At 41.9% G+C, this 26625-nt stretch overlaps 1 protein-coding gene across 1 annotated transcript; it reads right to left on the bottom strand.

The window, feature by feature from the left end:
• Positions 1-3898: 3898 nt before the first annotated feature.
• On the bottom strand, positions 3899-19781 carry RPP40 (ribonuclease P/MRP subunit p40). The gene is made up of 8 exons (XM_084850429.1): positions 19572-19781; positions 14715-14859; positions 13374-13442; positions 11943-12038; positions 10881-11006; positions 9618-9816; positions 9008-9142; positions 3899-6441 (listed from the first exon to the last, which is right to left on the bottom strand). Exons 1-8 carry the CDS (start codon positions 19695-19697, stop codon positions 6246-6248), a joined length of 1092 nt encoding a protein of 363 aa, XP_084706555.1. The 5' UTR covers positions 19698-19781; the 3' UTR covers positions 3899-6245.
• Between the last annotated feature and the right edge of the window lie 6844 nt (positions 19782-26625).

Raw genomic sequence — 26625 nt, 5'->3', positions numbered from 1 at the left:
TAGCAAACACTCTTTTCCAACAGCACAAGAGGCGACTACACATGGACGTCACCAGATGGTCAATAATGAAATCAGATTGATTATGTCCTTTGCAGCCAAAGATGGAGAAGCTCTATACAGTCAGTAAAAACAAGACCTGGAGCTGACTGTGGCTCAGATCATGAGCTGCTTCTTGCAAAATTTCGGCTTAAATTGAAGAACGTCGGGAAAACCACTAAACCGTTCAGGTATGACCTAAATCATATCCCTTATGAATATACAGTGGAGGTGAGGAATAGATTTCAGGGATTAGACCTGATAGACAGAGTGCCTGAGGAACTATGGACGGAGGTCCGTAACATTGTTCAGGAGGCAGCAACGAAATCCGTCCCAAAGAAAAAGAAATGCAAGAAAGCCAAGTGACTGTCTGATGAGGCTTTACAACAAGTAGCTCACGAAAGAAGGGAAGCGAAAAGCAAGGGAGAAAGGGGAAGATATACCCAACTGAATGCAGAGTTCCAGAGAATAGCAAGGAGAGACAAGAAGGCCTTCTTAAATGAACAATGCAAAGAAATCGAGGAAAACACAGAATGGGAAAGACTAGAGATCTCTTCAAGAAAATCGGAGATCTCAAGGGAACGTTTTGTGCAAAGACGGGCATGATAAAGGACAAAGAAGGCAGGGACCTAACAGAAGCAGATGAGATTAAGAAGAGGTGGCAAGAATACACAGAAGAACTATACAGGAAAGATCTGAATGTCCCTGATAGCCATGATAGTGCGGTCACTGAACTTGAGCCGGACATCCTAGAGAGTGAAGTCAAGTGGGCCTTAGGAAGCATTAGTAACAACAAAGCTAGCGGAGATGACAGTATTCCAGCCGAGCTATTTAAAATCCTAAAAGATTTTATTTTTATTTATTTATTTATTTCTATACCGCCCAATAGCCGAAGCTCTCTGATGTTGTTAAAGTGCTGCACTCAATATGCCCACAAATTTGGAACACTCAACAGTGGCCCCAAGACTGGAAAAGGTCAGCTTACATTCCAATTCCAAAGAAGGGCAACGCCAAAGATTGTTCAAACTACCGCACAATTGCGCTCATTTCACATGCCAGCAAGGTGATGCTCAAAATCCTACAAGCTAGGCTTCAGCAGTATGCGAACCGAGAACTACCGGAAGTACAAGCTGGGTTTCGAAGAGGCAGAGGAACTAGAGATCAAATCGCCAACATTCGCTGGATCATGGAGAAAGCAAGAGAATTCCAGAAAAACGTCTATTTCTGCTTCATTGACTACGCTAAAGCCTTTGATTGTGTGGATCACAACAAACTGTGGCAAATTCTTAAAGTGATGGGAGTACCAGACCACCTTATCTGTCTCCTGAGAAACCTGTACGAGGGTCAAGAAGCAACAGTAAGAACCAGAGATGGAACAACCGAGTGGTTCAAAATTGGGAAAGGAGTACGACAAGGCTGCATATTGTCACCCTGCTTATTTAACTTATATGCAGAGTACATCATGAGAAATGCCGGGTTGGATGAATCAGAGGTCGGAATTAAGATTGCTGGGAGAATTATCAACAACCTCCGATATGCAGACGATACCACCCTAATGGCAGAAAGCGAAGAGGATCTAAAGAGCCTCTTGTTGAGGGTGAAAGAGGAGAGTGCAAAAGCTGGTTTGAAACTCAACATTAAAAAAACTAAGATCATGTCATCTGGCCCTATCACTTCCTGGCATATAGAAGGGGAAGAAATGGAAGCAGTGACAGATTTTACTTTCTTGGGCTCCAAGATCACCGCAGACGGTGACTGTAGCCATGAAATTAAAAGACGCTTGCTCCTTGGGAGGAAAATATGGCCAACCTAGACAGCATAGTAAGAAGCAGAGACATCACCTTGCCGACAAAGGTCCATCTAATCAAAGCTATGGTTTTCCCAGTAGTAATGTATGGCTGTGAGAGCTGGACTATAAGGAAGGCTGAGCGCCGAAGAATTGATGCTTTCGAACTGTGGTGCTGGAGAAGACTCTTACGAGTCCCCTGGACTGCAAGGAGGTCAAATCAGTCCATCCTCAAGGAAATCAACCCTGAGTGCTCATTGGAAGGACAGCTACTGAAGCTGAAGCTCAAATATTTTGGCCACCTAATGCGAAGAGAAAACTCCCTGGAAAAGACCCTGATGCTGGGAAAGACTGAAGGCAAAAGGTGAAGGGGACGGCAGAGGATGAGATGGCTAGATAGCATCACGGATGCAATGAATATGAACTTGAGCACGCTCCGGGAGAGAGCGCAGGACAGGAAGGCCTGGCGTGCTATGGGCCATGGGGTCACGAAGAGTCGGACACGACTGAACGACTGAACAACAACAACAAATGACCCAAAGCATGCAGCAAAAGCTACCCAAGAGTTTCTCCAGGCAAAGAAGTGGGCTGTTCTTCAATGGCCAAGTCAGTCACCTGATCTCAACCCAATACAGTATGCTTCTCACTTCCTGAAGACAAGACTGAAGGCAGAAAGACCCACAAACAAGCAGCTGCAGTAAAGGCCTGGCAAAGCATCTTGAGAAAGGAAACTCAGCATTTGGTCATGTCCATGGGTTCCAGACTTCAGGCAGTCATTGACTGCAAAGGATTTTCATCCAGGTATTAAAGGCAACCCTTAAGTTTCAAATGATGTTGGTTTGTTCCATTACTTATGAGCCCCCAACGATGGGTGTGTGTGTATGCCACTGGCTGTCCTTCCTGAATGGTTAGTGCCCCACTTTTGTCAAACCCCTTGAATTACAGCTGAAAGTCCTGACTTTGCTCCCATCTGGGTGTGTTTCCTTTCAACTTCAATGTGGTGGTATACAGAGGCCAACTGCCAAAACAGTTATCCTTGTTCCAATATTTCTGGCCCTGACTGTATGTCTATTCTTAGTGGAAGTCAGGGAACACTTCTGAATCTAGATTACAGTAATTTCTAAGCCTCCTTAGGATACCCCATACTTGCTAATTAACTGGGACAGAAAAGTATGATTACTTATCTCCTACTTATTACTATGAAAGCATACTGATATGGTGTTAAGCATCTGAAGTTTGGACTAGAGAAAGGCTGAGGGAAGTGATTAAACGGGAGGGGCTGTATCTCAGTTGTAGAGCACGTTTTGCATGCAGAAGGTCCTGGATTCAATCCTCAGCATATCCAGGTAGGTCTAGGAAAGAATCCTGCCTGAAACCCTGGAGAGCTGTGGTCAGTCAGTGTCAACAAAACTGGGCTAGATGGACCAGTGGTCTGACCCAGTATAAGGCAGCTTACTAGGATGTTCCTCCGTCTGTATCCATAGCAGGCTTTACAAGAATTCTGAGTTTAGATGAGAAATTTAGAGCAAAATCCTCTGCAAGCCTACTCAACATTAATCCTACTGATTTCAATGGGGCTTACTTACAGGTAATTGGATACAGAATTGCAACCTTGCGTCTTTTCTCCATTTGTTATGAGCAGAATAAGCATGCATGTTGCAAAGAGGCACAGGGGTCATGAAAAGACGCCTTGGGCTCATATGCCTCACCCACCCATTGCACCATTTAGTGTGCATTTGAGCCTTATGCAGATATGTATAGGCCCTTTTCATAACAATCTTCTGCTAAAAAAAGAAAAAATTGACAAATTGCATGAGTGGAATTTATGCATCTAGGAATGTATGTGAAAAGGTTCCAATTCAAAATGAAGATTTTACCTGTATTTTCAGAGGGTGCATGCACTGAATTTTACTCTCACGCACAGACACATGTTCAACTTCCTCACTGAGCCTCTGTGTGAACTAGCTCAAAGTTGAAGTCACATCCTGAAAGTCTGAAAGAATAAAATCCTAATAAACAGTTCACTGATTAATAATGCTTTACGGAATCAAATGCAGAGTGAGGATTTTTCAAACGTACTCTGTTCTTCCAAAAAACTAGAGTATCTTTAAAGATCAATTCAGCAGCTAGGATTCCCAGTATGAATTTTTTATTATTTTCACTTTTGTTAATGCCAAGAGATGTATGAACCTCCTGCAATAATTTGTTAAGAATCTTTTGCTTCCAATCGTTTACAAAATGCATAGTCATTTGTTCCTTAGCAATTGCAGAATTCATGCCTAACAAGTGAATAAAGGGACAATCCTCTTGCAGCAGATACATAACATACTGCATCTTCCCCTTTCTCCCACAGCTGAGCTCATTTCCTTCCTGTTTGGCTTTCAACTTGACTGGAAAGCAAGGATCAAGATCTCAGCAGAGCAATTAGAGGAAAAGCTGTTTTTAAAGCAGCTGCAGCTGCTTTGACCTTAAGAGGCCCAATTGATCATGCTGCAGTAAGTCTGCCTACTGCAGGCTGTTGCATTTGTGCTATTTATCCTATACAGCTGAAAACACTTGCAAGCTATGATGTCCAGGTGAGGTCATATTCCCTAGGTATCTAACTATTCAGTCAGGAAGGATGAAGCTACTCTACTGCTACAACTGTTCTCACACCTGCCACAGTATACAACTGCTTCAGTTCTGCTTCTTAGTGGGCAGACATGGCAAGTGAATGCATAGGTACCTGGAAGCCTTGCTTTCCAGAAGTTCTAGCAATAAGCACCAGCACAGGGTCACTACTGGCAAATCTAGAAAGTAAGCACCAGTCCTTCCTTTCTATAAAAGCTTATTGTAAGAGTGGTTCAAGTTTACCCAAGAAAATTGTGCGGATTCCACTGTGCAAGAATTTTTGTGTTAGGAGAATTACTCTTTACCAGCACTCAGGCTGCCAGTCCAAGTTACTGGCAAACTCCAATTCTTGCTCCAGCAAGTGCAGTTGTTTTTTTAATTATTATTATAATCCTTTCAACTGGATCACAAGGAATTATAAAGTTGTGCCCATCACACAAGTGTCAGACATGTGACAAGACCATCTCCTATTTAGACCCATGCTGTTTTAATTCCTAGCAATTTCCAGTGATGGTTTTGTGTGCAATTAGAATTCCTTCTCCCTCATCAAAAAAAAGATAGCACACTAGTCTTACACAAGGGGCTAGGAAAAGGGTTTGAGATAGGTGCCCTGGACAAGGTGAAGGGTCTAATTGTACAAATGTGCTGCATCTAGGACCTGTACAATAATTTCTTCAAGCTGCTACCAGTGCATGCTTGGTATTGCAAATACTGAGTTTCCTTCAAAAGGCAGGGCCGCGGTGGCTTAGTGGTTAAGACGCTGAACTGCAGACCGGAAGGTCCGCAGGACAGCAGTTCGAGACCCGAGTGCTGCGTGATGGAGTGAGCTCCTGTCTTCAGTCCCAGCTTCTGCCAACCTAGCAGTTCGAAAGCAAGAAATTGCAAGTAGATAAATAGGTACCGCTTCGGCGGGACAGGTAACAGGGTTCCATGCACCTCGGTGTTCAGTCATGCCGGCCACATGACCACGGAAGCGTCTTCGGACAGCGCTGGCTCTTCGGCTTAGAAATGGAGATGAGCACCACACCCTAGAGTCGGACACAACTGGTTGGGGACACCTTTACCTTTATTTTATTTACAAATCAAATAATAATACAATGGCTCGGAGCAGTTAAGCTGAGATATAAACTAGCATTTTGTCTGCATTCACCCGTTTACTCCTCCCTTCGTGGCATGAGCAAACCAGGATGCCTCTAATTAATCATAGCTTCCCATTTTATTTGAACCAAGAAACTATGGTTACTAACTTCAGAACAACCCGGGATATTAAGCCACATTTTGAAGTTGGTTGAATATCCTTTTTTCTCCCCAAAGCTCATAACCATAGTTTCCCAGTTCTGCCTCAATGGGTTATCCAGTAAAGAAAACAAAGATGTTTTGATTTTGTCATCTCTTTAGGAGGCTTACTAAGGGAGTTACTGGGATTAACAAGGCTGCTGTTGTGCTGTATTTGCAGATTTCTTGCCCAAGAGAGCTTCTCTCAAATACTTTAATTATAACCTGTACTGGGATAGAAGTTCACTTCTCTTTTTTTCAGGTACCACATAATCAAGCACTCTAACCTTGTCACATAATGTTTTGAGGGTGAGAATCAAAAATGCAAATTTAACTATAAAAAACCCAAACAAAACCACACAATTTTCAGACCAGTTTTTAAAAATCATTACGATCAAAAATATTTTCCCTTTGTAGGTTACATTTGAGTCAGGTAAGTAACAGATGTCAGCCACCCTTTTAAAGGGTAATTAATGTTTCTATAATTTTACAGGAATATCTGTTTAATATAACTTCTAATACCATCAACTGTCTTTATTTAAGGACAATCATCATATGTGCCAACTGCCATTTGAAGCCAGTAGTCCAGGTTCCTAAAAATGACAAAGTTGTATAAATTCTCCCCGCCCTTTAGGAAACCATGTTCACTTTCTCTCCAGGAAACAGGGCTGTCAGCAAAGCCATGTACAATCAGAGATACCCAGTGAGCCAACTTTGGTTCTTCAAAATAGTAACTGTTGAAAGAAACAGAGAAGCATCATCAATAAATTACATGAACTTCTGCAACAGATATTAAATTACAGCTATTTAAAAACAAACATCCTGATTCTATACATATTTGCTGAGATACAAGTCTACTGTTAAGCATATGTACATATAATTGTAGCCAAAGACATGGTCTGGGATCCAGATAAAAGATAAAGGTGGTCACACTTAGGTCCCATTGAAATTAATGGGAAAAAATAGTAATGATTTTTTATTATCATTATTTATTTATTTATTTATTATTTTTAGTTCACATCAAAATCAATGGGACTTAAGTGCCACTAATTTATTCAACCCATGGGATATGCAATAATGAAATAGCTATCATCAGTAGGAACAAGGATGGTCAATGACACCTTAAGAATACACAGATGAGGGGGGGGGAAGAACAACGCTTATCTGGAAATTTGGTTTCTTTCTGCCACGTATGAAAACAGGGTTTTAATAAACCCATCATCATCATTTTTAAACCTAGTAATAGATATGAGTTACCAAAGTTTATAAATGTATACTCTACAAAATATGAAGGATATTATTCTTCATTCTGATTTACGTTGTATTTCAGTTTTGTTATTATGGTAACAATTCTTTTTAAAAGCAGCAAGATAGCATTTTAAAAGGAATCAGGGAGAATTGCAAATTTTCTATAGGAGATCAGTACTGTACCATTAAAATAATTTAGAAAACAGAGCTACTGAATTTAGAAACTAAATACACTGGTGCCTAGTGGCCTCAATGATGATACTGACTGGATGGCAGTCATATAATGAGCATCAGTACTTGTAATTTTGATTAAAAGCAGTTTCTTGCCATTGTTGGGACTACTGTTGATTGCAAATTTTACACTTCGGAAGGAAATATGGATTTCCCCCCTTTTGGCCACGTTTATATGCATGGCATGTCTTTCATGGTCAAGTTTTACTGGGATCAGGTTTAATGAAAGCTAAGCAGTGTGTTTCTTTAAGAGACAAAGGCTTAATGGGGCTTAGCGGTGCATGCAGACAGCCATTTTGCATATTCAAGCCACAACTGGGGCTTGTTGTGTTGTGCAAACCCAGTGAGGGTGGGTTGCTGGTGTGGTTAACAAACCACCCACAACCCATGGGCTGTTGTGGGTAGTTTGTTAACCATGCCAATAACCCACTCTCTCCAGGTTTGCATGACATGACAAGGTGCGGTTGCGTCTTGAATATGCAAAAGTTGTCCTGCACGCACCGCAATCGGGTCGAACTATATGGTGAGCTTTATTTGAAGTAAAGTTGATGGGAGCTCTGAAAACAAAGAAAGAAGGACTAGTAAATTAATATTATTTTTTACTTTATCCCCCAAAAGTATATATCCTGAGTAGTGCTAGCTTGGATATTGCATTCTCTGGATCCATACTGAAGCAGTTATTTGAAGTTTTGTAAATCTGCCACTGAAGACTATCCAGTTGAAACACATTTGGCAAAAAATATTAGCTTTAATAGATTACCCTTGTAACCTGAGATTTGTAACAGGGTTATGATTTTTCCTTCAACACTTTTTATATATTATTGTGAATGTTGAAGTTGGTTCATTTTTCATTTACCAATTTACCTATTTGTACCTTTTTGTTGTGAAATTTTCGCTATGTAGTAGTACAGTACTGATCTCCTCGGTAAAATTTGCAGTTCTTTCCTGATTTCTTATTTTTCTTTGGTTTTAATTGGTCTGGAGATTATCTCTTCTGTTTGACCTTGAGCATTTTAAAATAATCACAAGGAAAGTGTAATACCCTCCAGTCTTTTGGAAAAGCTTCTAACTTAACAACTTTGTCAGGTATGGGGAAATATCAAGATGATTAAAAATAAAATGTTCCACTTCTGATAAGTCATATATGCTGAGAACAAGCCCCCGCCCCTTTCAGTAGGAGAATTAAGCACATTCTTAAATCTTTGTGACTTACAATCAATAGGCCTTAAAAGTGGTTAATTTACTTTTACCATGTCCAGTTATTCCATTTATTAAACCTCTATCTTAAAGGGAAGTCATTGCTAAAAGGTTTCTCAGTAAATACCTCACATATTCTTGCAAATAGGATTTAAGTGTTACTACCAGACAAAACAATGTACCTAGTCCACAATAGAAAGTGGGAAAGTGTTCCAAACTTGCAAAACTATCTCAAACCAAGTTTTGGACTAGGACTGAAGAGACCCAAGTTCAAATCCCCACTCAGCCAGGAAGCTCACTGGGTGATCTTAGGCTAGTCTTCTCTCTCAGCCTAACCTACCTTACAAAGTTGCTGTGAGGCTAAAATGGGGAGAAAGGAGAATGACAAATGCTAACTTGAGCTCATTGGAGGAAAGGTGAGATATAAATGTAATAAATAAATTATACAGTTTTGCAGAAATATGCATGCAATACAATCCTATGCAAGTGTACTCAGAAACAAATTGCACGGTGTTCAATGGGGCCTACTCTCTAGTGTATTTAGAATTGCAGCCTTAATTTGCACAATTCCAGATGCTGTTATAAAATGCAAATTGGATCAAGACTGTACTACTAACTTCTTACCTTATTTGTTCCAATAAATGATTAATCTTCTCTGGAAGTATAAAACCAGTTATTGTACACAACAAAACTTGTTCTACCAATGTGCTTGGCTGAGGGCATGAATAGGTTGACAGGAAACTAGAGGATGTATTTTCTCTGCAAACAAAGATTTCAAGTAAGACACTATGCAAGGCTTTTAACATTAACATTCTTATTGCTTTAAAATAATTGCATCAGGAAGCTAAGGCAATGAAATGTTAAGCATTTCTCTCTCACACTGGTCACAATCCCCTGGAAACTTTCCCCATACAAGTACCAGTATAACAGTGGATTATGCTCTTGAGATCTGTGGAAGTGATGTTCAGTTGAAAAATGCAGGTCACCTTTTAATAACCTAGATATGGCAATACAGAATCGAACTACTTTTCTGTTGGGGTTACTTCCCCCGCTTTGCAAGACTTTCACTTTAATTTGGATAATATCATTGCTGTTTTCTGATGCTATTTTCTTTATTGTTTTATTATTTATAATTATATTTGTACTGTTATGTGATTTTATGCTTTCTTTGGAAGATGAGTTGGGTATTTTTTTATACACACACACACACGTACAACCAACGATAGATACTTACAAGCCAACATGAGTGGAAATGGCACCTAGCCATTCAAAGAATTCTTGTGCACTGCATGCTGCTTCTGGCTCTCCTTGCAGTTTATCACTCTCCAGAACTGGACATTGCACATGTTTTAATGTGCTGAATGTTATTTTTGGCTGATGGGCCTGTATTTCGTTTTTCAAAAAGTATGACATCAAACTTGATTCTTCTGATCCTTAAAAGCAAACACCAAACCACCACCCATTTTTTTAAAATGACCATCACAAAAATAAAGCGTGTTTCAAACTCTTCCAACTCTTTTATGATTATATGTGAAATGAAAAGATCGATCTGGTGAAAAACTATACTGAAATGAAATCTTGCAAAATGTTTATCTATGCCATGCCAAACGCCTGTGAATTCCAACCTTCTCCTCCTCCTCCCTGTCCCCCAAGTCGCTGCTTTCCTTTTAGGAAACAAAGTATACTATCAGATCCAGTTAGCACTAGCGAGTGACCTCACTGATCCACTTTGCCAGAATTTATGTAATCAACATTATTAAAGATTTAAAAAGAAACATGAAATTTAAGCTGGGCCTTAGATAACATCCACAAGGAAAGCTTTTATTCAATACTCATAACTATAAAGGAAAATTAAAGGGCTCTACTGGAAAAAATACAAGGATACAGCGAAATCACTGCAAATTAAGAAGCGCATAATAAGCTCATAATTCAAATGTACTTCTCTCATCCACACTTTCTTTACGGTTTGTAACAGTATCAAATGCATACTTTGCAAAACAAAATAACTGATATAAGGTTCAATGAGAATAATCTTGTGCATTCTGAGAAAAAAAACCCTATACTCATTGGGTTCTCAAAACCCAATCAATCAGTGTTTACTCCCTCATCTGTTGGGTTCTCAAAACCCAAACAGTGTTTTTGACCTGCTAATTGTACATACCGTCATATCCCACTAGTTTAGTTCCGCTTCTGACATTTCTTTTTAAAGACACAATAGTGCACCCCACACCATCATAAGAAGCATTACTTCCTATCACTTAGAAGTACACCCATTTCCAAAGGAAAGCATGTATTTCCCAGACTGAGTTTTGTAGTCTTGCCAAACAAATGTCTCTCTTGACAAACTGATTCCTTTATTATGTTTTCCAAGCACCGTGAATAGGCAGACACCTATAGCCATACATGAAAAACAGAATACCAGAAGCAGACTTTAGAATACAGTAATATATAATTTCATGTCTTCTGCAGTTTCCTTTCATGGTCAACCCATTCTTACCTGTGTGGTGCCAACCCAATAAGAAATCAAACTTTAGTGGCTTTTTTTCTTTCAAGGCCCAAATCACTCGGTTACGTTTCTTACTATCAGGACCGAAAGCTGAATCATTCAAGTCAACAGTAATAACTATTTAAGGGAGAAAATGACAAATTTTGTATCAATAAATCTTACGATACCTGGATAACTAAACCAGGTTCTCTGTCTTTCTCTCTCTCTCTCTTTTAAACACAACATTAAACGCTGTTTTAAGCACCACAATAAGTGTTCACATATATCTATCAGAGATATTTATTATTTACAATATTTATAGATTGCTTTTCAGCATAAAACTGTTCACTTTAACAGTGAAATTTAAAATACAAACAATTTAAACAATTTAAAATACAAATAATCTATGCAAACCATAAAACAATTTAAATATTTAAAACTATATAACCCCAAAACAATGAAAACCACCACTAATCCCCAAATGCCTGAAGGAATAGATAGTTTCACCTGATTATCAAAGGAGACTAGAGTGGAACACAGACTTCCCTGGTGAAGAGCATTCCACAACACCTGAGCCACCACAGAAAAGGCCCTGTTCCTAGTAGGTGATAATCTTACCACCCTGAAGGACGGAATCCGAGCAACGCCTCAGAGCACAAGCAACTTAGATACTTGGGACCCAGCTTGTACATAACATTAAAAGTTGTCATAATGAGCACCATGAATTGAGCCCAGAAACAAACTGGTAACCAATATTGATCCGATTTCGGTTCTAGTTCTATGTAATACCTAGGATGGGGATGCATATCCTAGTCTGCATCAAAAGACACATCCAGCCAGTTCAACAAGGCCTAGATGAGCATTGTGACACAAATGGCGATGCACATTTCAGTATGCATCTGCATTAGCTACATGCATGGCATACTTCTTCTATGAATGGATCTCCCCAGTGGATCAGGCAACTGCCATCATTTGTAGGAGGCTAACATATTTATTTCAAGCTGAATCCAATTCAAATTCCAAATCCCAGAAGTTCAGGATGGGATGTCCTATATTTTTTTAATTCATACTTACTGTATCTCATTGGCTTTTTGCCGGAATACAGAGAAGGATGGCCTTGCAGTCCAAGCTCTTCATAAGTGTCCTTGTCTACTGATATAATTAATTTGCCTAGAACAAAAACGATTTTAAATAACCATATTTTCAGACCCTTCAGTGTCTATGTAATGGATAAAAATAGCCACAAAATAAACTATTAAGATTACAGAAAGTTTGTAAATAATTAGCATTACTAAAAGGTATCAAGAATCAGCCACATTGGTTCAAACATCTAGACCAGTCCTAAACACATTTATGAGGAAGTTCTGTCCATTTCATTAACAGCTACTGAGCGCTAGAAATTAGGACTGAATCCCACTATCCTAGTCCTGAACACCTATAATTTAAAACTCAATTTGATTTTCATGTAACTGACTTCATGACTAAGGATGGAACTGCTAAATCCAATCACGTGAACACCAACACATTATCCCCATAAGTATAAACCACTGCAAATTCATGCTGAGAATGTATTCAGAATGTATTGCTTCTGGGGATCTGAATTTAATTACAGTGGAAATGTCCTAATGACATTTCAGACAGCTGAACCATTTGCTGCTTGCCCAGGACAAATACCAATTGCCCAAATGAGCAACCATATAACAAAAAAAGGAAGTGCTTTTCTTCCTTCCCCACCTCAACTATAGTATTGTCCCAAGAGACTGTCCCAATCTTTAAAAGCTAGGAAAGGCAGCTTAGAAATTCCCCACCCAGCTCTTTACTGATGACAACAGAACAGCCATGCAGTAGCTGGGTATATGTATTATCTGGGCTGGTTCATACCATCACCTGGCTGAGGATCATCTTTGGATGCTGGAGGAGCAGGTGTGCATAAACTATAACCCGAGGACTACCCACATGGGTCTATATGTTTGAAGGTCTGATTCTTGCAATCCTTCCTCCTCAAAAAGAGAACGTAAAAGACACTGTGGACCAAGACAACCCAGATAGGTGCCTATGCATGAAATGTCCCAGGAACATTACCTTACATGTGTGTTGAGACGGGGTGAACATGCATGCTTGATTCCCTATTATGAAAAAGCCAGTTAACTGTAGTTCAGTGGTAGAGTACCTGCTTTGCATGCAGAAAGTCCCAAGTTCAATCCCCAGCATCTCCAGGCAGGGCTAGGAAGGAATCCTTCCTGAAACCCTGGAGAGCTGCTGCTGGTCAATGTTGTCAATACTGGCTAGATGGACCAATGGTCTGACTCGGTATAAGGCAGCCTCCCTATGTTCCTAACATGAACCCCCCACCCCCCGCTCTTGCTCTCTGTCACACACACATTCCCCTCTCTCCCTGCTTTTAGGGACCACTGGTTAGTCCCACTGAATTCACTGACTGATACTCTAGAACTATAAAATTTGTAAAAGGTTAAAAAACAGTACATCTTGAACATGATTTTGTACCTGTTGGTAGCAGAGCAGCAGTATTGTCTTGGTCGATCCTTGTATTATATGTAAGAGCATAACATGAACCTAGAACACACAAACTTCGGAGTTCAGTCTTTTTTTCTTTTCCAAAGGAAAGCTGTACTGGAAATATTTCAAATAAGCTTCTTCCCCCTGATAGTTATCAATTTATTTATTGTATCTGGAATTGATCTTTCCCTCTAGATTCACTCTTGCAGAAAAGCAATAAAGTAACACCATTGCTACTTCTAGTAACATCACAAGTGTGCATCCCAAAGATTTCAACATTTCCTGCAGCCAGAATCAGTGCAATTTAAATCCACAGAACTTGGATATTGTATAAAAGGTTAGTCCCCAGTCATGCAGAAATAGATATGGTTGCTTAATTTCTATATATTACTTTGCCTGAAATGGATTAAATTATGTGTTTGCTGACTTGATAAGTCAATCTTGTGCACAGTCAAGCATACCTAAACTCACTGATTTTGTTTGTGCATAATTTGGATTACCATGAAACAGAATTTTGTTTTATTGTTAAAATGTGAACGTACATACAGCTCTGTTTATAGTTAAACTACAGATCATAATAGGTTTGCAGGTGGTGGGGGGGCAGATATGAAACCTCAGACGTTTTCGTAACGGAAGAAAAGGGCCCCCAAATGCCAGGCTTCACACTGCAAGTTTTCAACTTTAGTAAATATGAATCTGAAAACAAATAGTTTAGATTTCCAAGAAATGGGAAAGGGGTAACTCCCCATATTAAAAACAAACAAACAAACCCTTCTCCAAGAAGCAACAGGGTATATCTGAGTTTGGGCACATTCATAACATTTGTCTGGGACTGTCAACTTTCACATGTAAATGCTGATAATTGCCAAACAGCATTTAATGCAACTACCAAACAGCATTAACTACCAAACAACATTAAATGCAAGAAAGCAAAAACAGCAAGTTGGAGAATTGTGAGTTTCTATAATACATTGCTGTACTTCTGTTCCAAAATCCTTCAAGAGCCAAATAATTCAAAAACACACTTTCTTTAAAGAAGGTTATCCGTGGATATTAGTCAGGATGACTATATATTACCTCCAGTATGAGAGACAGTATGCCTCTGTATACCAGTTGCTGTGGAACATGAGCGTGCTACTGCTGTCATGCCATTCTTGTAGGCTTTCCACAGATAGCTGGTCAGCTACTGCTTGAACAGAATGCTGGACTTGATAAGAGCTTTGGTCTGAACCAGCATGACTCTTCTTATGTTCTTAATTACAACCAATCTTTACTAGCCAGTGGGGAACAGTTTCTCTCACGCTCACTTACTTATTTCAGTTCTCTTACCTTTCTTCACAAATGTATTAATAAATTCTTGTGTAACAAACTCATGAAGGGATAAATTCTTCACCAGATAATATTTTCCAACATCAGCAACTGCATGTTTTAGTGTGTCTGGAAGTATTCCACAATCAGGAATCAAAAAAGACACCTATTCACGAGAATGTTTGGGACAGTAATTAGGCATTCTGTTCATTGATATAAAGGACTGTAAAATAACCTTTTACACAGCTCCTTCAAGAATATTACAATTAATCAATTAAAAGTGTTTTGTATGAAATAATATCCCAAACAGCAAGGCACAGTTTTTTTTAGTCAACAGTGAACAGTTTAGATATTACCCAATTATACCCAATATTTTATTTATACTTTAATAATATTTTATTTTATTTATTTTGTTTGTACCCCTCCTTTCTACCAAAAATGGCACTCAAGGCAGCTTACATAATTAAAATTGATTAAAAGAATAAAACAATACATTAAAATACAATAAAAATGTAACCATTACAGGATTTTTTAAAGGATTAAAAATAGCACCCAACGCAACAGGCCAACCTATAAGCCAAAGGCCTGCTTGAATAAAAATGTATTTGCCTGTCAGCAGAAGGACAGGAGAGAGAGAGCAAACCTAGCCTCCCTTGGAAGGGAGCTCCAGTCTGGGAGCGGTCACCAGAAAGGCTCTCTTTTGGGTTGCCACCAAATGTGCCTCTGAAGGTGGCCTCTCCAGAAGACCTTAAGAACCAGGCAGGCTCATGTGGGAGAAGGTGGTGCAAATTTATTGCAGTTGTATCTTACTCCCCTTCCAAAATTCAGGGTGACAAGGATTTATGCCATTTTATGCTCGGAGTAATCCTGCGTAGTAGGTACCTACTACGCAGGATTACTCCGAGCATAAAATGGCATAAACTGACAGTGACTCCAGTGGGTTTTACTGCTGAATAGGGAACAGAATCCACTGGTTATTATTTATACACTGCCTTTCGATCAATTAAATCTTCAAACCAGCTTACAGCACATCAAAATAATACAATATCCAGCAGCCCACTTAGCCCTCTGGCCAACAGATGGGGCCAAAGTTTTCTTCTCTCTCTTTTGCAGTCCCAGGACAACTGGTGAAGCTGAGCGTTTTTGTGGCAGGATGAGGGGAAGAAAACTTTCAGGCAGTAGGCTCCTTTTCTGGCCCCTGGCTGGGGCTATGATGTTCTTCTGCGGAGGGAGGGGGTACAACCTTGGTCTTCTAGCCATTGAAAGAGGCCAGTGTGTCCTTGCACTCACTAGTACAGTAACTAGTTATACTAGTATAATATAGTGACTTGTTATACATGAACTAGAAATGTATGAGGAATCCACTCTGTCGTGTGTGTGTGTGTGTGTGTGTGTGTTTCAGATTTCCCCTTTGGTTTCATTAGGTGTTTAATGGACTGTGTACAAAAATGTGCACATTTTTAAAAATATGCCCCCCAAAACAGATATTTTTTCTATGAAAAACAACATCCACATGAAAACGGCACAGAACGGACTTGAAGCTTGTTAAAAAGAGAACTCCGCAGAACTGGACTAGCCAAATCTGCCCATTCCGAACATAAACTACCACACCAACTATAAAGATCCAATTGTGAGACTGTGACAGGCACAACTCACCCACTCATCTATCTATTTGGGCGGGAAAGGCTTCAAGAGAATTTGCAGGGGTATCTTTCTCTCTCCAGCTATGCAACAAGGTGGAAAGTGCATGTATAAAGAAATGTGATCACATGATGCAAACTTTTGAGAAAGGGAAGTGAATGTTGAGGTTTTATAGGCAGGAGCAACATTCCCAGAATACCAAACAGATCAAAAATAAGTTACTTAATCAGAATGTTATTACCGTAGATTTTTCTTCAGGAAAAGCACACAAGTGCAGGTCTGCAGGTCTACAAGCAATGTGGACATAACACCACCACATATGATGTGTCCACAGACTGCTGGTATTTCCTTCCACTGTCTCATAAACATTTTGCATCATGTCCCTTAGATCATTAAACCATTCTGGGAAGGAATATTTTGATTCTTTCTACAGCCCTCAGTAGAATTTTAGTTAAATCAACCAACAAATACAGAAATAACCCAACGGATACAGTGTGCTTGGTGGTGGTGTGCTAAGACACAACTAAGGCCAAACCAGATGTGGCATGGCAAGCCCATCTGTTTAAACAAGGGTCGCCCCAATCATGTATAAGCAGTATGTGTGTCTGATTTTTAGAAAAGGGGCACACAAGTGAGGGCACTGAAGCCTTCCTGCAGCTGTCACATTTAGGGTGGCCCCAATTCTTTTATGATTGTGCTGGTTGAAACTATGACTTGGACAGTGTTGTTGAATAACATTACCACTGGTTACTTTTGATTTGTTTTATGTTTTATCAGTATCCAGTGCTGCCACTCGTTACACTATTGATGTAGCGCTAGCGTAAGAGACCTGTAGTGCAACGCCACGAGTATATATAATATGCTGGAACAACAAGCTTTCTAGGGAAACCCATCGTGCCAGCATATGCTATTGGTGTTGAGCAAGAGGTTGCTTACGCTACCGCTACGTTAATGACAAGAGTGGAGTGGCAGTGTTAGATACTGCCCTTTGGTTTCATTGGGGTGTTTAATGGATTGTGTTTTTTAAAATGCTGTTGTGAGCATCTCATAGGAGATAGAAACATTAAAAATCTGGTAGGTAGACCATTACTTCCAGACTTTGCAGGGCTATCTTTCTCTCTCCAGCTATGAAAGAAGGGGGAAAGTGCATGTATAAAGAAATGCAATCACACGATGATCACATTTGAGAAAGAGGACTGTAAAGGTTTCATGGGCAGGAGCAACATTCCCAGAATACCTAACAGATCAAAAATAAGTTATTTAATCAGAACATTATCACCATAGTTTTTTTTCTTCTGGAAAAGCACACAAATGCAAATCTGCAGTTCTGCAAGCAATGTGGACATAACATTAGATTGTAAGAGCGCAACCCTATGCATGTTTAGACAGAAAGAAAATTCTACAACTCCCAACATGCTCCAACCAGCTGGTTGTAGGACTTTTTTCCTGCCTAAAATACATAGGATTGCACCCTAAACCATTCTGGGAGTTAGTGATCTTGATTTATTATTATGTAGTATGTTCTTCTTTTTGTTGCCTTTATTTTGTTAACTTAAAAAAAAATTCATGTGGGGAAAAAAGTAATCCATTTGGCCAATTTGGGCTGCAATCCTACACTCCCTTACCAGAAAGTAAGCCCCACTAAGTATTTGCTTCTGAGAAGACATGTATAGGATTGGAACTGTTATTAAAGCATAAGCATTTGTGGGCTAGAATGCACTTCATCAGTGAAATGTTATCTTCTGTTGGCAGGTGTGAGAACAAGAGAGAACACCATATGTATCTGCCTGGACTCTCAGATCATCTTCAGTGTTCCTTCTCTGGGAGCCCCTACCAAAGGAAGTGAGGCAGGTGGCTCCCTGGTTGTGGAATGAGCTTCCCAGAGAGGCTCACCTGGTGCCTATGTTGTGCTCTTTCCAGAGCCAGGTGAAGACCTTTTTATTTTCCCAGGTGTTTTAGCCTTGGGGAGAGCAATCCTATGGCTACTAGACTGTCTAGTCAGGCACAGGATTTTTCAGTTTTTGGGAAGTGCACTCCCCTCCCCCTCACAGGCGGCAAGGTTTTTCCCCATCTTTGTGCTCGTAACTGCAGTGCAGAATGGGCAAAAAGAGGGGGTTCTCAGGGGCAGGGATGAGACAGTGGAAGCGTTGTTACACTTCCCATGTGCTGTCTGGCCGCCCCACACCCCCGCTCCAATGTCCCTAGACAGCCAAAATCAGCTGTCTAGCTGCAAATGCAGAGGAGAAGATCCCTCCATCCTCAGCCTGCCCTGCACTGGATAGCGGCTGCCTCCAAGTTCTGAGGTGGCCAACTATCCTGCTTAGGATGGTGCCCTTAGCTTCGTTGTTTTAAATATGTTACCGTATTTTAAATGTCTGCATTGCTCCTAGGTTTTATTTTGGTTTGTACTTCTATGGAGTAGTTTCACACCTTTACATTTTATATTATTATTATTATGTATTTTGCAGTTTCAATTGTTGCAACCCGCCCGGGGAGCATCGGCTATTGGGCGGTAGGGAAATGTAATCAATAAGGGAGCCATCCTGTGGCCTCTCGTCAGCAGCTGGATGGCCATAGGATGCATCGATTTTGGGGAACCATCCTGTGGCCTCTCGTCAGCAGCTGGATGGCCACAGGATGCATCGATTTTGGGGAACCATCCTGTGGCCTCTCGTCAGCAGCTGGATGGCCATAGGATGCATCGATTTTGGGGAACCGACCACCCCCCACTCCCGCACTGTCTTGCAGGCAGCTCGGAACGGCCCCGCGCTCCGAAGAGGAGCGCAGAGCGGTGAAAACAGGGCACGGAAGGTGCAAATGCCGGCACAGCACATGCTGCGCGTCGTCCGGCAGCCGCTTCCCGCGCTCTGCCGCCCCGCAGCTAGTCAGCCGAAGTTGGCTCCAGCCCTGCATCGGACAGGCGGTCACCTCCGAGTTCAGAGGCGGCCGCCTAACCCTCCGTTAATAAATAAAACATGGGGCGAAACGGCAAAGGAATGCGGCAGGCACAGCTACGAAATGCAGAACGGTCCGCCGAGGTAAGCGGCACGACCATTCGCAACGTCAACCCCCGGCAGCAGCGACGGGGGGGATCCTGGCACGCGCCGCCGCTGAGGCGGGAGCCCCGCCGGCTCCAGGGGGCGCCGCGCTCCCCGGCGGAGCCACGCGCCTCTCCGGCTCTGCCGCGGCCCGCCGCCCGAAGGCCCCGCGAGCCACGCGCCCCTCCCTCGCGCTCACCCGGCAGTTGAAGGCGTGGTCCCGCACGTGCGCTGCATGGCGGGACCGCTCGTGCCGCACGTGGCTTCTCTCGCACACCAGCAAATGACGGGGAGACTCGCGGAGCCACCTCAGAGGCGCGAACATGCTCCCGCCGGGGGAGCGCGCGCGGGAGCGGGCGCCGGCCAACTGGGGAGGCGGGGCCCAGACGTCACTCCTCCGTCGGGAGGCGGAGAAGGGGCAGCGCGAAAGCGAGAGGGCGCGCGTGCCGGGAGGCGGAGAAGGGCTTTCGCGCATGCGTGGCAGGGAAGCCCCTGTGCCGATACGTAGGCGCCCTTACTTAGACGGACAAGGGTTGCAAGCCTATGCATGCTTAGACAGAAAAAAGTCCTAGAACTCCCAGCATGCGCCAGCCAGCATGGCTGGCTGGGGCATGCTGGGAGTTGTAGGATTCCCCCCAAACGTGCCTCGGATTGCGCCTCTAGTGGCGGATGAAAGGAGCAGAAGGGCTTGGGGGGAAACGAAGATGAAAAAATGAAATAAAAGGCAGTTAAAAACACAACCCAAATAACAGAACAGAGAAACGTGACTGCGTCTACGGCTGACTCAGGCGGTGATAAAAACATAACCAGAACTGAATGTCTGTTCTCGAGACTCCTTGGGAAGAGCCCCCGGTGGTCATGGCATTTCAGGCTCAGGGGCAAATAGTGCGAAACAAGGGTATTGAGTGATTTACATTGCTGCTTCATCCTGTGCAGAAGGCTCAACAGGTGTCCTCGCACTGGTATACAGTGGAAGAATTTCTAGGCTGAAACTGGAACCCGTTTAAATTCGGAGATCAGAAGCGAAGAAGGCGTGTGCGTATTCCTTTGGTGCCTATCACTTTGGGCCAAACTTGTTTTGCACAGATGGAAATACCAGTTCACACATGCAAACAGCCATATGGTTGACTGCCTGGAGATTCAGGCATGTGGAGCTGCTTCATAGGACAAACTGTGAGTTTCCCATTGCTCCAGTGCAACTAGCACAACGTTGTGTCAAACCCAGACATTTGGAATAAGAAGCTGAAAAATGCAGGGTATGTTTCTTTGATAGCTATAATAAACATACAGTCCCTGAAAGTCCGTCACCCCCCACATCCCCCCCAAAAAAACCTAGGGCAAAGCCACTATATTTAAAAATGGTGGATTTCTAGTTAAAGGCATTGGTATCTCGGAATTAAAAAAAAAGAAAAAAAGATTAAGGCTGCAATCGTATCCACAGTTGCCCGGGAATAAGTCTCATTGAGCTTAATGGGAGTTACTTCTGAGTAGACGTGCATAGGATTGCACTGTAATTTTTTTTAAATAGCTTTCTAGTGTGAACCAGGAAATGACCTATTCAGACAATAATATGGTTCTGTCAATCCTTTTAATCTCTAAGGGTGCAATCCTATGCATGTTTAGAGAGAAATAAGTCCTACAACTCCCAGCATGCCCCAGCCAGTTTCTTTCTGCCTAAACATGCATAGGATTGCACCTTGAGTGTCTCTTTCTCCCTCCTCCCTGTCCAGTCACTTCATTCCATTTCTTGTTCCACCCAGGTGCCACTTTTTTCCCTCTCCATCTGTCAAAATTCTGTGCCATTGAGGTATCATTGTGCTGTTTCAGAGGCTGGATGTTTCCCACTGGGATTTCCCCCCTAAGATTGTTCCTAGCCCTGCAAACCTCTTGAGTTATCCCAAATCTGCTGATACCTCCCTCTTGTGGTGGTGTGGTTTTGGCTACATTTGCACAGGTATGGAAAAGGGTAAATTGGTATTAGAAGGAATTGCTACAAAGATGCTAAGAAGAATTTTGCTCAGAAGTATAGTATAGCACCAGTCTCGGTATGTTGAAAGTTGGGGGACAGCTTTACTATTATCCTATGATCTGAGCACAAGCACACATTTTACTGCAACTATATATTCTCCGTTACTCATTGTGTTCAACACAATACCCATCACATGGAGGAAAAGATCAAACCACCCCTAACACTTACAGTTCTGTTTCATTTCAACTCACAATTGCATACAACACAACAAGATAAGAAGGTTTTTGGTGCCGTCTCTCAGTGTTGTGACTGGTCATAAACAATCTCTTTTTAGCCTCCAACCCCAGTCTTTGCCCATCAGGTTCACGCACCATTTCTGAATTTGATGAAAGACTCTGAAGGAGTGTTGTTTTCTGCAGTATATGTAGGAGAAGGAGTTATTAAGAGGAATTAAGTTGTGACTGTCCTCGTGTACAGTTGGCGCCTCTTCACATCTAAACTTTCAGTCGTCTTACTTCCATACATTACTGGGGCGGGGGGGGAGACACGAGACACGAGACACGAGAGACGCCACCATTGCTGCAGCCACATTATCTATGGAAAGATTTGAATGGTTGAAAATGTCTATCGGATGCAAAGTTTTTCACCATTATGGATGTTTTTCTTTGAAGGGTATCTTTTTGCTTTGCCTGTAAGGTGCTGAACTAGATCAAACCTAGTTACGGCATGCTAAAAGAGATGTCATGGTGGTGCATGCCTTCAAGGGCTTCCTGCAGCATTCTGCTTACTGCAGTGCTTTCAATCTCTCTGGTTGATTCTTCTTCCCAGGAAGGAGCATGTGAACATGAACATTATCTTATCATATCCACCACCACGTTCGTAGCCTATGGATGTGACTGATCTATCCAAAATGGTTTGCTGAGATCTTCTGGCCACTTTGAGTGCAAGAATGTTCAGTTTGGTTTGTTAGTTTCCGATATCTCATTTGTTCCAGAGATATGGGTGCTGTTAACTAGAAATCTGCCATTTCCCATTATGGCAACTCTTTCCCAAGTTGGACCTGTTTGTTGTTGCTGCTGCTGCTGCTGCAATTTTCAGCTTTTTATTCTAAATATCTGGGACCGTGTCTCCACGACAGTGGAAGGAGAAGCGAATGGAAGAGTACTAGATTTCTTGAAAGGAATCAGCTTTGCTGAGCTTTGGTCCACGAGCAAGTGCGCACCAGTAAATATCACTTCACAGAACATAGTTGCTGGTGGGAGTTGGAGTGAACGTCATCTGAATGGCAGGGGCGGCTCAACCAATAAGAGAGGCTTCCCCCCTCTCCCACCCTTTCTCCTTTCCCCTGGAAGTCCAGATGCACCTGCATTTCAAGAGCAAGCCTCATTGAGGACAATGGGAGTTACTTCCGAGTAGATATACATATGCTTGTGTTGGGAAAGGGGATACACACACACACACACACACACACACGAAACCGGATCCATTTTGGACTGCAGGATCTCTATAACAAAGGTGTGAAGTAGTTACTTCCTAAGGCAATAAACCAAGCCATGAAGAAGAATCGCAGGTTTGGTAAAGCGCTTACAGGCTTCAGGGAACCAGTGCTTTAAACTCTGTATTCAATTCAGGGGGATCTCTGTAAATTCTGATGTGGACATTCAGAGGGCAAGCCTCATTCAGCACAATGGGAGTTACTTCTGAGGAGACACTAATGGGTTTGTTCTGGGAAAGTGAGCAGTAAACACAAAGACAAAAAACCAGCCCCCATTGTAACCCCATGGTGTGCAGGATCTTTATAAGGAAGGTAGTTACTTCCTAAGGCAATAAACCAAACAATGGAGAATTGGAGCCTCAATATTACACTTTACAGCACTTCAGGAATTTGGGTTTTAAACTGTGCCATTTGAGTTGAGGGGGATCTCTATAAATTCCGATGTGGGCATTCAGGGGAGAAGCCTCATTGACCACAATGGGAGTTACTTCTGAGTAGACACTAATTGGTTTGTGCAGGGTCGGGAAACACACAGGAAACACCCCTTAATCAGGGTTATGGTGAAAGGCACACCCCTGGGTAGGGCTAGCATACCCGAGGTCAATGCAGGGGTTGGGGCACACAGCAACTATACCAGGAAGAACCTGACTTAAGGAAAAGAATCAGACTTTAAGCAGTCTCAGGAAATCTGGTTTTTCCCTGATAAGTTCTGGGGTGGCTGCTGGATGGCCACGACGTCAGACATCCCTAACGACCTCCAAACACTGCCAGCTTGGAGTATATCACTCATGGGGACACCCCCTGGGTCTGCATGTGGCCCTTGGCCACAGACTTCCTATCTCTGCTCTAAGAGTGGAAATCACGTTTTGGATACATTCCTATCTGAAAACTCCTTGCAAGCAGAAAACTACCACAATAGGGATAGGGCTGGGCTAGAATCTTTCTTGTTTCAGGGAGTTATTTGATTTGCATAGAGGTTTTATGTAAACAGAATATGATTTCCTACCTGCATGCAGAATACAGTGATACAATGCATTTTCCCAGTTCAGGACTCCGCAACTTTATGTTCCCGCATTTGTTGATCTAGTGTGCACAGTTGCATTTTAAGCTGCCTCTATCCCCTCTGCCACATGGCTGCTATATCTTGGGTCTCTTATAACACATACAGATTGAATTACAGCCATATTAGTATTAGTGTTATTTCAGTTCAAATGTGACTTTTGAACCTTTCTTACTTGTGACCCTCTTCATCACTTCCATTACCCTTAAATCATTGTCCACCTGTTGAGACTGTAAACCCTCTGTGCAAGAATGTATCACCTTTACTGTATGTTCTGTATAACATGTTTTTTGGTTCTAAATACCATATTCAGCAGTAGTAGTCAGGCAGGGTGCAACTGCTGAATTCTTTTCATTCATGAGGATGCTAGAGAGAGAGATGTTACTTGGGGAAAAGACCCAATGTGTCTGAATTTGCTTTTTTCTTCCTTCCTCCCAGTTGTGCCTTTTTAATTGTAAGTGTGAGGGCGAGGACTATCTTTGTAAGCTGCTCTGGCAGCATTTTTCAGCTGAAAAGCAGGGTTAACATGCTTCAAATAAATAAGGTGTAGGGGCTACATAAGAAACTGTTACATTTGGATAGAGTGTTAAAACCCCACTCATTAAGCTCATTGTGTGGCCTCAAACAAGTCACTCTCAAAGTGTTGTTGTGAGAGTAAGATCAGACTATACCACCCTGGTTATTTTTGAAGACCGTGAGGACAAAAATATGACAAATCAATTTGTTTGCCTGCCTTCCAGCATTTACTCAGCTCTTTCTCTTGGAGTGACATCTTCAGTCCTTTTCATCATAGGGGATTGGAATGCTAAAGTAGGAAGTCAAGAAATCACCGGGATAACAGGCAAGCATGGCCTTGGTGTACAAAATGAAGCAGGACAAAGGCTAATAGAGTTTTGCCAAGAGAACATGCTGATCATAGCAAACACGCTTTTCCAACAGCACAAGAGGCAACTCTTCACATGGACATCACCAGATGGTCAATATCAAAATCAGATTGATTATGTACTTTGCAGCCAAAGATGGAGAAGCTCTGTACAGTCAGTAAAAATAAGCCCTGGAGCTGACTGTGACTCAGATCATGAGCTGCTTCTTGCAAACTTTTGGCTTAAATTGAAGAATGTAGGGGAAACCACTAAACCATTCAGGTATGACCTAAATCATATCCCTGATGAATATACAGTGGAGGTGACGAATAGATTTAAAGGATTAGACCTGATAGACAGAGTGCCTGAGGAACTATGGACAGAGGTCCATAACATTGTTCAGGAGGCAGCAACTAAATCCATCCCAAAGAAAAAGAAATGCACGAAAACAAAGTGGCTGTTTGATGAGGCTTTACAAGTAGCTGAGGAAAGAAGGGAAGCGAAACGTGAGGGAGAAAGGGGAAGATATATCCAACTGAATGTAGAGTTCCAGAGAATAGCAAGGAGAGACAAGAAGGCCTTCTTAAATGAACAATGCAAAGAAATCGAGGAAAACAATAGAATGGAATAGGACTAGAGATCTTTTCAAGAAAATTGGAGATCTCAAGGGAATGTTTTGTGCAAAGACGGGCATGATAAAGGACAAAGAAGGCAGGGACCTAACAGAAGCAGATGAGATTAAGAAGCGGTGGAAAGAATACACAGAAGAACTATACAGGAAAGATCTGAATGTCCCTGATAGCCATGATAGTGCGGTCACTGAACTGGAGCCAGACATCCTAGAGAGTGAAGTCAAGTGGGCCTTAGGAAGCATTACTAACAACAAAGCTAGTGGAAATGACAGTATTCCAGCTGAGCTATTTAAAATCCTAAAAGATGATGCTGTTAAAGTGCTGCACACAACATGCCAACAAATTTGGAACACTCAACAGTGGCCACAAGACTGGAAAAGGTCAGTGTACATTCCAATTCCAAAGAAGGACAATGCCAAAGAGTGTTCAAACTACTGTACAATTGCGCTCATTTCACATGCCAGCAAGGTTATGCTCAAAATCCTACAAGCTAGGCTTCAGCAGTATGTGAACCCAGAACTACCAGAAGTACAAGCTGGGTTTCGAAGAGGCAGAGGAACTAGAGATCAAATCACCAACATTCGCTGGATCATGGAGAAAGCAAGAGAATTCCAGAAAAAGTCTATTTCTGCTTCATTGACTACGCTAAAGCCTTGATTGTGTGGATCACAACAAACTGTGGCAAAGTCTTAAAGAGATGGGAGTACCAGACCACCTTACCTGTCTCCTGAGAAACCTGTACGAGGGTCAAGAAGCAACAGGAAGAACCGGACATGGAACAACCAATTGGTTCAAAATTGGGAAAGGAGTATGACAAGGCTGTATATTGTCACCCTGCTTATTTAACTTATATGCAGAGTACATCATGAGAAACGCTGGGTTGGATGAATCACAGGTTGGAATTAAGATTGCCGGGAGAATTATCAACACCCTCAGATACGCAGAGGATACCACCCTAATGGCAGAAAGCGAAGAAGATCTAAAGAGCCTCTTGTTGAGGGTGAAAGAAGAGAGTGCAAAAACTGGTTTGAAACTCAATATTAAAAAAACGAAGATCATGGCATCTGGCCCTATCACTTCCTGGCATATAGAAGGGGAAGAAATGGAAGCAGTGACAGATTTTATTTTCTTGGACTCCAAGATCACCACAGACGGTGACTGTAGCTATGAAATTAAAAGACACTTGCTCCTTGGGAGGAAAGCTATGGCAAACCTAGACAGCATAGTAAGAAGC

The sequence above is a fragment of the Heloderma suspectum genome, chromosome 4 (genome assembly GCF_057233095.1).
Source record: "Heloderma suspectum isolate Gila_16-S chromosome 4, 16-S_ref, whole genome shotgun sequence".
Classification (NCBI taxonomy): Eukaryota; Metazoa; Chordata; class Lepidosauria; order Squamata; family Helodermatidae; genus Heloderma; species Heloderma suspectum.
The sequence above is the reverse complement of the archived record's forward strand: the minus strand, read 5'-3'. Positions and strand labels throughout refer to the sequence as shown.

Bases quoted from the DNA above. Each gene is read 5' to 3' on its own strand.
- RPP40 (XM_084850429.1), bottom strand. From the start codon at position 19,697: ATGTTCGCGCCTCTGAGGTGGCTCCGCGAGTCTCCCCGTCATTTGCTG. The intron at 14,860-19,571 runs GTGAGCGCGAGG...TCTCGTGAATAG, and splicing joins ACCACGCCTTCAACTGCCGG to GTGTCTTTTTTGATTCCTGA. The intron at 12,039-13,373 runs GTACAAAATCAT...TTTTTGTTCTAG, and splicing joins TGCTGCTCTGCTACCAACAG to GCAAATTAATTATATCAGTA.